The sequence below is a fragment of the Neophocaena asiaeorientalis genome, unplaced genomic scaffold (assembly GCF_003031525.2).
Source record: "Neophocaena asiaeorientalis asiaeorientalis breed wild unplaced genomic scaffold, Neophocaena_asiaeorientalis_V1.1 scaffold534, whole genome shotgun sequence".
Lineage (NCBI taxonomy): Eukaryota > Metazoa > Chordata > Mammalia > Artiodactyla > Phocoenidae > Neophocaena > Neophocaena asiaeorientalis.
In genome coordinates, this window is record NW_020172826.1 from 1,764,094 (window position 1) to 1,776,347 (window position 12,254).

General features: G+C 41.6%; 1 protein-coding gene across 2 annotated transcripts in view; it reads right to left on the reverse strand.

Moving 5' to 3' along the window:
- Nucleotides 1-3,752: 3,752 nt before the first annotated feature.
- The window catches only part of CFI (complement factor I), a 41,793-nt gene continuing 33,291 nt past the window's right edge, over nucleotides 3,753-12,254 (reverse strand). Inside the window, exons 12-14 of one of the 2 annotated variants that reach the window (XM_024741967.1) lie at nucleotides 10,480-10,757; nucleotides 5,566-5,670; nucleotides 3,753-4,164 (exon numbers count right to left, since the gene is read on the reverse strand). In XM_024741967.1, coding sequence (XP_024597735.1) covers nucleotides 3,947-4,164; nucleotides 5,566-5,670; nucleotides 10,480-10,757 — 601 coding nt within the window. In that variant the 3' untranslated portion in view covers nucleotides 3,753-3,946. The remainder of the gene's footprint in view (nucleotides 4,165-5,565; nucleotides 5,671-10,479; nucleotides 10,758-12,254) is intronic. The other variant, XR_003002853.1, reaches the window with a different exon arrangement.

Genomic DNA, 12,254 nt, shown 5'->3' on the forward strand with positions numbered 1-12,254 from the left:
ATACCTATGCCGGGCCCCGTACCCCAGACAGGCAGATTAGTTCGTCCCGGTGTCAGTGGACATCGGTATTTTTTGAAAGCTCCCGGGGTAGTTGTAGAGTGCAGTCAGGTGGCGAACCCTTGTGACCTCATCTGACCTGTCGGGGTGCAGCCCAGTCACCCCGAGCGACAAGCTTTTCAGGGTGTAGACAACGTCAGAGAAATGAGCCACCCCCCACCCTCCCTACCCGTAATCCCCTGTAGAGAGCGCTGCTTGAAATCGGGATTCTGCGGGATACGTGGGCCGAACGTGCATCTCACCTCCTCGGGTCCTTACCCGGTCCTCTCTAACCGCGGTGGCCGCCGTTGGGGGAACGGGATTGGAACATGTTAACCCAAGGCCGTGGTGGTGCCTGGTTGACAAAGACGAGCTAGATGCTAGTTTAGAAATTTTGGAAGAAGAAAATGGTTTGACAATAAAACCATGAGTTTTCTTCCCTGGTAAGGAAGAAGCCGTCCTCCATACTTAAACGCAGTTAAAAAAAAAAAGGAAAGCACAGTTTTCCTACTCAAGATATTTTGTAACTTGATGGCTCCAGTGACATTTCCCTGTATTTTTTCCCAGTGCAGCGCAGAATCCTTAAATAATAATTGCAGTAATTTCTACCGGAGCTAAAAATAGTTATCTTAGTATCCTGGCAGTTTCCAAGAATTTGACAGTAAGATCCAGGGCAGTATTGCAAGTGTTGAGAAAAGATGTGTCCTTTCTATAAGAATTACCAATAAATTCTAGTTTGCCGTTTTGTGTTTCTTACAAGCTTCATGAGTTTATAATAAATGTGCAGTGCAGAGCTCATAAGAATTATCTATTTAGAGCTTAGTCTGTGCCAGGCACTTCATGGACTTGATCTCTCACACTCAGAACACCGCTTTTCAGGAATACAAACTTTGGGCGAATTAGAAACAAAAAAGGTGGTCGCCAGATGAGCCCAACCCCAGGCTAGGTTAGTGGAGACCGGCCTGCCTTAAGTCTGCCCTCAGATGCTCAGCCAGGCACCCTTGGGCTGTGATCAACTTGAACTACAGTGGAAGGAAGAGGAGAAATGTGCTTGAGAGGTACTATCCTTTTTACAGTAAAGGAGTTGAGGTGCCCGCAGAGCAGTCATGTGACAGTATCCAGTCAAATCAAGGTGGCTTGCGGCATCTTAGTTCCAGGGACGGAACCCTGGCAGTGAGAGCGCCGAATCCTAACACTGGACCTCCAGGGACTTCCCAAGGTCTCTTTCTGCCATAACCAGATGCCAAAGTTTTTTTTTTCTTTAATTTTTGGACAGCACATTTCAACAGTTGGGAAAAAGAAACAGAATTCTTTTTTTTTAAGCTTTCTGGAGCTTTGGGTTTCTCATCTCTGAAGTTTGGATGTTGTACCAGATTACCTCTGAGGTCCCACCTAGCTCCACCAGGGGAACACTTAAACCAGGCTCGGCTCTTTCAGAGAAACTCACTGGTATGGGAATAAGTCTTCAGAAAAAAAGACAGAATATTGTAATGTTATCTGGTTCCAGCCCTGTTATAGACACCCCAAATCTCTCCTTTTTCCCTTTTCTGTATACATTTACTCCTTGGTGATCTCATCTAATTTCTTTACCCTAAATACAGCCTCAGCTCTGAGGATTCAGATTTAGTCTTTGTTGTCGCATCTTTCCTTAGGGATCAAATTCTCAAACTCCATTTCCTCTGGCTGATAGAGATCTTCTCTTTTTCTCTCAAACAGATCTCCTTTTCTACTGTGTTCTTCATGGAAATCACTGCCATCTTTCCAGAAAACAAGATTCTAAGTTTTATTTTCACATTCTTCCATAATCAATCATTAGATGTTTGTTCTGCTGCAATGATTCCAAGATTTACTTTTTCCTCTTAATTCCTGCTGTCAGATACCAGGGTATGGCATTGACCACAGGACCATCTACGTGATTTGCAGGGCTCAGCACAAAGTAAAAATGCAAGGCCCCTTGTTCAAAAATTATTAAGAAGTTCAAGGTGATAACGGGAGATATGAAAGCAAGTCTGGAACCCTTCTAGGTTCAGGGCCTTGTGCATTAGCACAGGATGCTTGCTGGTGAAGCCAGCCCTGACTGACCATATCACATAACTCCTAGATGACCCACTTTCATCTTTTCTCCCAAATAGCATTTGAGGCTTCTTTACAGGGCACTTTCATCTACTCAGCAAAACCTGTTATTATCGAGACAGACACTATTGGTTGCAAATCCACAGCTTCCAGGTCTTGCCTGCTAGCAAATGGCTAGTTTGTCTATATATACTTTGACTGTGGATGGACAGGAGAGGAAGTCAGGAAGCCAGTTAGGACATTATAAACTAGGTAAGATATTACTACGGCTTGGCCCAAGGAGGAAGCAGTGGAGGTGTGAAAAGTGGTCACGTTCTAGATGTAACGTCATGGTAGATCCAACAGGATTTACTGATGGACCGAATGTGGTGTAAAGGGAAAGAAGACTCAGGGATAACATTGAGGTTTTGGCTTAAACGGTTGGAAAGATAGAGAGTTCTTACCAGCTAAAATGGGGAGGATTCCAGAAGAAGCAGATTTCAGGGAAAATTTAGAAAATTAATTTCAGACATACCATGTTTGAGAAGTTTGCACTGAATTTGTAGTTCAGAAGTGAGATAAGAGCTGGAAATAAACTTGGAAGTCGTCAGCATAGAAACGGCTTTTAAGCCATGGGACTAGTTAAGATCCTCTAAAAAGTGAGCATGTAAAGAGGGTCTAAGTTGTAGGGGGTCAGGTAACTAAGCAGCAGCAAAGGAGACTGAGAAGGAACAGGCGAGTGCAGCAGGAGAGAGCTACATTCCAGCGTGTCTAAGAAAGATAGAACCATCACTTCCGCGGGTGTGCAAGAAGTTGAGGACAGGGTATTGATCACTGGATTTAATAACATGTAGGTTATTGGTGAACTTCACAAGAGACGTGTCCATGGAGTACTGGGGAGAAAACACAATTGTAGTGCAGGAAGAAAAAAATAGAAAGAGGAATTAGGGAAAGAAACTATGGTCAAAATTATCAAAACAAATTATGAAAATATAAAATATGCTGTTTTGTGCTGATTCTTGTCTGAACGATTAAATGCCTTGGAATGGGAACTTATGGGTGGCCGCAACTAGGCTGTGTTTTTAAATTTATTTATTTATTTATTTTTGGCTGTGTTGGGTCTTAGTTGCTGCACGTGGGCTTTCTCTAACTGTGGTGAGTGGGGTCTACTCTTCGTTGAGGTGCGCGGGGTTCTCATTGCGGTGGCTTCTCTTGTCGCGGAGCATGGGCTCTAGGCACGCAGCCTTCAGTAGTTGTGACTCGCGGGCTTTAGAGCGCAGGCTCAGTAGTTGTGGCGCACGGGCTTAGTTGCTCCGCAGCATGTGGGATCTTCCTGGGCCAGGGCTCAAACCCGTGTCCCCTGTATTGGCAGGCGGATTCTTAACCACTGTGCCACCAGGGAAGTCCCTAGGCTGTGTTTTGGTTTTTTGTGGGGTTTTTTTGCGGTACGCAGGCCTCTCACTGTTGTGGCCTCTCCCGTTGCGGAGCACAGGCTCCGGACGCGCAGGCTCAGTGGCCATGGCTCACAGGCCCAGGCACTCCGTGGCATGTGGGATCTTCCCCTACCAGGGCACGAACTCGTGTCCCCTGCATCGGCAGGCGGACTCTCAACCACTGCACCACCAGGGAAGCCCAATCACGTTTTCTAATAAGTAAAATATGTATGCTTGACTAGAATTTTTATTTGAGAATTGAACAGAATTCCAAAATGGCATAAACTTTGTAGAGACCTTTAAAAAAATGTCCAATAAAATTGCCTTTATTTTTTTTCCTTGAAGAAGTACTACTTATGCAGTATCATTTCAATTAAAATGTAACTCCTGAGAGAAAAAGAGTAGAAAGAAGAGAGCACAGTTTTTTATACATTGTGCTGAGAAATAAGAGACCTTCCTACATGAAGACTAATCCAGTCAAAATAATTGGCCACTTTTGTGTAAACGCCTGGGAACTCTGAATTTCCGCAGTTCTCACCCCAACTGACAACACCCCAAACATAAGTCACATTGTTGGCGTCCTTACAGACTAAGGGGCCTCCAGAGTCCCCTTTACAGGCATCAATAGAACCATCATCTGTACCTGAGAAAGACCAAGGAAAAAGAAAATCACACATTTACTTCCATTTATCAAGGCTGCCATGCCGACTTCCTGCCTCTTCCACCAATACCTGTACTGACACTGACTTTCTTACACTTGCCTAACAGGCAATAACACGTGCGCTCCCTTACAGAGCGGGCCCACGGACTTGTAGAGATGCAGGTTGGGAAATGCTGTGTCTTCTATTCATTCTCCAAGTTTAGCAAGGGCTCCCCCTCCTTCCTCTACTTTGTGGACGCATATACTATGATGAGATAGCAATCTGAAAGTAGCTTCAAAGGCTGAGTGGGAAAATAATAGAAGTACCTAGTGATCATTGAGTGCTTAATATGTATTAGTCATTCATTGTTTTAAATCTCACCACAACCCTATGAGAGAAGTATCATTATTATCCCTATTTTAAGATGAGACAAGACACAGAGAAGTTAACTAACTTGTCTAAGGTCATACAGCTAATAAGTGGCAGAGCCTGGACTTGAACCCAGGCAGCCAGACCTCGGAGCTTGTCCTCTTAACTGTGCTATTGCCCCTTGGTAGATTTTGTGCTATTCTCTCCTTTTGTCCTCTGTAATCCTGAACTCCATTTTAAGATGGGAGGGCACAGGAAATGGCCTGTTTACTTTCTTCTCACTCTTACGACTTTCTGAGATTTTAAATCACTGTATCCAAGAAGTTATAGAAGGTCAATAACTCTGCCTTTTTCTATAACCCACTATTTATAAATGGTTTCAATAAAGTGTCCTAAATGCACTACTCTGGCTGGTGCCCTGCCTTTGGGTCACCAACAAAAGTAGGGACTGCTGTAGTTGTGTTAGGTAGTGGCAGTAGCATCCCTGTGATCTTAAAGGAGAGAGTGGAAGGTATTGTGGGAAGCATAAAGGGATTTCCGAGGAAGGAGAATTTACTTCCAACTGGATGCATTTGAAATGAGATCATTTGGATTTTTACTTAGAAGTCTGGGTTTTGATCCCGAATATACCACTTGTTGTCTGTAAGACTTGGGCAACTTATATAGCTGCTCTGCATCTCACTTTCCTCATCTATTAAGATCAGCAAGGTTGCAGGTGAGGAAACTTGCTCAAGGTCACACATGTAGTAATTGGTAAAAACCGGAATGTAAACCCAGGCAGTCTGGTTCCAGAGGCTGTGCTCTTAATCACCTTGCTAGACTGCTGCATAATGGCTTAAGGAAGATTTTTCCTCTTGGTATCAGACTGTGGAACTTGAGCTGAGGGAAAGGGGCTGAAAATGTTTGATGATGCAAGAGCCAGAGACCAAAGGAAAGAGTTGGAGGCCCAGATAAAGGGGGTGACTCAGTGGGGAGGAAAAACATGTTTGGTTAGTGAGTATAGAGATATTTCTGAGAAGCCACTCAGTGCTTACCTGCACACTCCATTTCTTTTTCAAAGTAGCGACCTGGGTAGAACTTAGAGCAGTTTGCTATTAGGTGAACTTCACCCCACTTAAGTGAATAGACTTTTTTGTTATCTAAACAAAGAGAGAAAACAAGTAGACATTTTGAAGTTACAAATGAGAACTCTAAGTATTTACTTTCATAATTTAGTAAACCATAAGGAACATATAAGAATATATATTTTCTTTAATACATATGTAAACTTTTGAGGATAATTGATTAGCAAACTTAGTCATACAACTGATGGTATCCCCAGTTTCTAGAACTGTCTTTCTAAAAATAGTCAAGGGGCATTATTGAACGTCTGGCCTGGGTACTGTGAGATGAATAGGATAGACTATTCCATTCTGATCACTGAGTCCAGTGGCAGGGCTGGGGGATGGCTAGGAATCTGTTATCAGCTTATGTAAATAGCTCCTGTCTTCTTATAGTCCCTTATTTCCTTGAAAGGGCTTGTTAGAGTGCAAACAACGTTTTAATATAAGAATTTAAGATGAAGGAAATACATATGAAGTTACCAGTATCTATGTGTTTTTGCTTCTGTGAGGAACTCTATCTCCTAAACGATCTGAAAGTGATTGAAAGAGGATTTAGGATTTCCTTTCCTTTTAAGTCACAGATTTGGGACTTGAACTTGGTCCAAGGAAAGACAAGGACCAGGTGCTGTTGCTGATTGACAGTCCAGGGAAGATGACAACAACCTAAGAACACAGGGTGAGATGTCTCAGGTACAAGGAGTAAATTTTTGCCCTGTCTCCCCTCTTCCTTTCTCCCAGCTTGCAGCAACTTTTATGTGCTCTAAGAGGACAGGGGCTAGACCCGATTCATTCACTGCTGCACCAGCACCCAGCCTCATGCTAGCACAAATCAGTTACTTAATAAATATTTATGTAATGCAGGAACTCAGTAATCCTATTATACACTAAATATTTTATGCCCAATGACGTGGCTCCTCAATTAATCTCTAAACTACCTGGGGACAGAGACCTCTTGCTTGTCCTGAGAGGACACCGCCACAGACCCTAGCAGTGTATTGAGCACGTAGTAGTTAACTGTAGGACGAATATTCTTCTCTTCTGGGAAGCAGAGGAAGAAACAAATCCACCAATGTATGTAGCAAATCAGGAAAGAGTTTTTTTCTCCTTCAAGTCCTACTTCAAGTTAGTCTTAATATGACTACCTTATTCAGGATAACAGCTTTTCAAAAATTTGTAATTTATTATTTCCCCTAACTCAGGATAAGCCTTCAAAAACTGGGAGCTCGGGGCTTCCCTGGTGGCGCAGTGGTTGAGAGTCCGCCTGCCGATGCAGGGGACACGGGTTCATGCCCCAGTCCGGGAAGATCCCATATGCCGCGGAGCAGCTGGGCCCGTGAGCCATGGCCGCTGAGCCTGCACGTCCAGAGCCTGTGCTTCGCAACGGGAGAGGCCACAACAGTGAGAGGCCCGCGTACCGCAAAAAATAAAAAACTGGGAGCTCTTGTAACATGTGAGAGATTTTTAAGAATCGGGGGATTGCTTCCTCCCCTGAACTCTTGTTTTGTATGTTTCTTGAAGCCTCTGTCACGTTCTGCTGTCTGGTGGTGGCATTCACATCTGATGGCGCCTCTGTACTGTAAGTCCCTTGAGAGCTGGCCTTTGCCATCCCACTTTGTAGCCTCAGCATCTCTTGTTTGTTGGCTGGGTCCATATTTTTCATCAGTGAGATCTTAGCACTTTAGCCTTACTATCTTGCACTCACAGAAAGGGCTCAATAAATGTGTTGAATCACATTTGATTAATAAATAAATCAGTGCATAAGAATATCTCTACTAGTTTATAGAAAATACATGGAATAGAAGCACATGTTAAATGTCACATCAAGGATACAATCATCCCAACTCAAGGTGTGGAAATTCTAAAATAAGAATGACCCAGTTTCATTTAAAATAAATACGTTTTAAATGAAAGGAAGAGGTAACTGTTCTAGATTAAAAGAGATTTAAGAAAAATAGCCACTGAATGCAATGTGTGGACACTGTTTGGATCCCAATGGAAATAATCTGATTGTAAAAATCTTTTGTAAATAATTAAGGCACATTCAACACAGCTGGTTATTAGACGATATTACAGAATCATTTTTATTTTGTTGAGTATGAAGGGTGTTGTGGTTTTGTTTTTGTTTTTGAAGTCCTTACCTGGTAAAGATGTATACTGGAGCATTCATGGGTAAAATTACATGATAGCTGGGATTTGATTTGATATGCTCCAGGAAAAAGTAAGTGCATGTGGGGGAATATGTTGAAAAGCTCCTGATTTGTCTTTCGGATCCTTTCTCCACCCTTCAATGCCCTGCCCTCTGCCCTGAGAGCCTGAGCTGGAGGGATTGCCTCGATAGGAATGCCTTCACCTCTGCTTTCCAGCAGAGGACTCCAGCAGAAGGGAAGGAGGGAAGGAGAGAGGATAGTGAGATTGGGGCTGGCTATAACCTTCAACCCAAGGTCATTACTTCTCTCAAGGTAGCCTGCTTTACCTAAGACTCTTTCTCCTTCTGGTAACTTCTCCTTCACCTTATACCTTCAGATACAGGAAAGGTCTCAGTTCTGGTACTGTTAGTTCTGGGTTCCTGCATAGCCCTTGTGGTTCCCCAACCTCCCACCTACATCTTTATTATTAACTCCTTTACAAATAAACTTTCCTAATTATCCGATTGTGATTGTGATCAATTCAGGGAGCTAAAACAAGAATGGTGGAATGTTGATAACTGTGAAAGCTGCATGAGGAAAGGTAGGTCTATTTTACTTTTATCTCTTCTTTTGTGAGTACATGTGAATGTACATAATAAAAGTTTTTAAAAAACAGAACACGGAATTCCCTGGCTGTCCAGCGGTTAGGACTCTGTGCTGTCACTGCCAAAGGCTGGGGTTCAATCCCTGGTTGGGGAACTAAGGTCCCACAAGCCGCAAGGTGCAGCCAAAATAAAATAACATAAAATATTAAAATGTTGACATTAAAAAAACAAACAGCCAAGAGGCACATGAGAAGACGCTCAATATCACTAATTATCAGAGAAATGTAAATTGAAACTACAATGAGGTATCACCTTACATCGGTTAGAATGGCCATCATCAAAAAATCTACAAACAACAAATGCTGGAGAGGGTGTGGAGAAAAGGGAGCCCTTTTGCACTGTTGGTGAGAATAAAAATTGGGACAGCCACTATGGAGAACAGCATGGAGGTTCCTTAAGAAAAACGAAAAATAGAGCTACCATATGATCCAGCAATTCCACTCCTAGGCATATCTGAAGAAAACCATAATTCGAATTTTTACAAGCACTCCAGTGTTCATTGTAGCATTATTTACAATAGCCAGGACATGGAAGCAACCTAAATGTCCATAGACAGAGGAATGGATAAAGATGTGGTACATATATACAATGGAATATTACTCAGTCATAAAAAGAATGAAATAATGTCATTTGTAGCAACATGGATGGACCTAGAGATTGTCATACTGAGTGAAGTAAGTCAGACAAAGACAAATATCACATGATATTGCTTATATGTGGAATGTAAAAAAATGGTACAAATGAACCTATTTACAAAACAGTAATTGAGTCACAGATGTAGAAAACAAACTTATGGTTACCAAGGGGAAAGGGGAAGGAGGGGATAAATTGGGAGATTGGGATTGACATATGACATAGTAGACATATAAAGTCTATTATATATAAAATAGATAACTAACAAGAACCTAATATATAACACAGAGAATTCTATTCAATACTCTGTGATGACCTATATAGGAATAGAATCTAAAAAAAGAGTGGATATATGTATATGTATAACTGATTCACTTTGCTGTATGGCAGAAATTCACACAACATTGTAAATCAACTATACTCCAATAAAAAATTTAATTAAAAAAAAGAACGAATATAAGGACATAATAGTTTCTGGATGAATTAATTACTAATAAAATTTTAGTATTTTGTAAATCTTGGGTATTCAAACATACCACAAATCCAGGTTCATTTACATGCATATTTTATACTTTTCAATATGGCAATTATAAAGAATGTGTTGGAATAGGAGTCTATTAGACTAATGCAGTGAAGTTATTTACAAAGAGTTTAAGAGGTCAAAAGGAAGCTAAATTTCTAGGCTGACTTCGAGAAGAAGGGAAAAGCATGGCCTAAATTAATTCTAATCTATCTCCAATTTAGCATGTCTTGCTAATAATTTGTCCCTAAGGGTCTACATCTCTTATTCATATGAATTTTCACCTCAAGTCTTCTTAGAAGCTCAAAGAATGAATTCTTCATATTCTCTTTCTCTTGTGGGATGTGGAGGTGTGAGGCATGGAGAATAGGTGAGGGCAGCAGAGAGAGCTGAAGGGTTGTGGGATCACTGACTCAGCATATACTATGATTATCCCTTTGAAAAGCTTTTTATCTTTCATCCATGTCATTCCAACAAATCCAGAAAGCCCATGCTATATGTCCCCCGTCACTCTATTTTTTTCTTGGTGAATGGTTACCCCTCAATGTATGTTCTATATCACAGAGTATAGGTATCCTTTGAAACTCTAGGTCAGGATCAATTACATAATTTGCAGAACCAAGTGAAAATTGAAAATGTGAGGTGGGGCCCCTGCAAAATTTATTAAGGATTTCTTGATGGTGACAATAGAGCAGTACACCAAGCACAAGTGTCTTTGGTGCCCAGAGCCCATGGGCAACCACACAGGTCCTATGCCCATGAGCTGGCCTTGGCTGGACATTCACATTTCTGGATTTGATGCAATGTTTCTCTCTGGACACTAGGAGATTAGCTCCTATGCATTTCTATTCCTATTCATTTTTCAGCCCCTGGATTCTGATTAACAAACTGTAAAACATACCTTTTTCTCGACCCCAGCCAGAAACGATGCATTTATCATTAGGTTGAAATAGATAGGGAGACCAGGGGACACAGGCAGGGATGGAATGAGGCAACACACATTCTTTTCGGCTTGAGTGTTTTTTCATTTCAATCAAAGCTATGTCATTTTGGTAGGTGGCTCCATTGTACTTATCGTGGATAATAATTTGATTTACCAACTGAACAGCTATCTGAGAGTCAGGTCTTAACAAGTCTGTAAATGATGTCCATATTTGGTAACGACGAATTCTGCTGATTCTGTAACAGAAAGGAAAAGGGAAATAAATATATTGAGAAAAAAACAACTATAAATTGGACTTCTGATGCTTCATCTTTAAATTCTCCCTTTTTAAGGAAGTTTTTCATTTTCCTGGATTTTTTTTTTATCTTTGCTGTCATGAAACAGTGCAATTAGATTTTCTTAGGACAGAATTAAAGTCTGCGGGTAAATGAAGAGAGGAATAGTTCATCTAACTGCTCAATATTAGGGACATAAAGATCTTGCTAACTACCAGATATGCCAGAAGTAGAATGAGTTGGCTGCCTCTGAAGTAAGAGCACCGGCACTGAAGGTGTTTAAGCAGAGACCAGAGAGCGTCTAGCAAGAAATGTGCTTGAGGAAATAGGGAGTCAAAGCACAGAACCCCAGAGGTTCCCAGGGTGAAGACCACAGCAGTCATCATTCTGACCTTTAAAACTGACTTCATCCTAACTCTGCATTGTATTTATTTGCTCACAAGCCTTTCTTCCTGTTTGTGCTACCTGAAGTCAAAGATAGGGTCTTATCATCTATAGATAGATGCCTGTGTTGAGTATTATACCTGGAACACAGCAGCTGTTTTAGAATTTGGTTGAAATGGTGAATGGGCTAAATATTGCCTGTCCCGATGCCTCACTCTATTTTCATATCAGTTTTCACCTCGTGGTTTCCAGCAAATTGGGTGTCTACCATCACTTTCTCAGGGAATCACCTTACAGTTAAACAGTGATGTCCTAGGAACTAATGAGTGTTCAAGGTGCTTTTATTTAAACTTAGAGTTCCAAGAATGCTGTGTTTCATATTCCTTTTGGTTGTTTTTCAGGATCAGAGGTCCTGAATATTGTTTAATGTTTAACTGTTGATCCATTCAATTTACTTAACAAAGATTTAGTGTGTACCTACTATTACCAGGCACTGTGTTAGCCACTGGGATGCAGAAATGAGCAAATCGGAAATAGTTCCTGCTTTCATGGAACTCAGGGTCTAGGAAAGGATGCAGCATTAAGTGGATAATCACACCAGCGAAGATATGTATTCTACTGTAAAAAGTGAGAGGAACTCACAGCACATGGGTTCTGAGAACATATCAGGAGGGTTAGACTTTAGGCAGTGGGGGAAGGTTCTCTGAGGAAGTGAGGATTGAGCTGAGATCTGAATAACGAGTAGCACTAACTAGGGAAGCAAGGTAGGGAAGATGCTTTCAGGCATGGGAAACCATATGTGAAGGTCTTTTTGCAGCAGGGAGCAAGGTACACTTGAATAATGGAAAGAAGGCCAGAGCAGGTGGAATAGGGGCAAGAAGTGACACTGTGGAGCAAGACGAGATCGGCAAAGGTAAATAGGGGTCACATCACTTGGGGCCTAATGAACTGTGTTAAACATTTTGTTTAGTTTTTTATCCCAAGAGGAATGCAAAGCCGTCGAATTTTAAGTGGGAAGTGGTCAGAACCAGGCATGGAACTACTACTCTCGCTGCACAGTAGGCAATGGGTAGA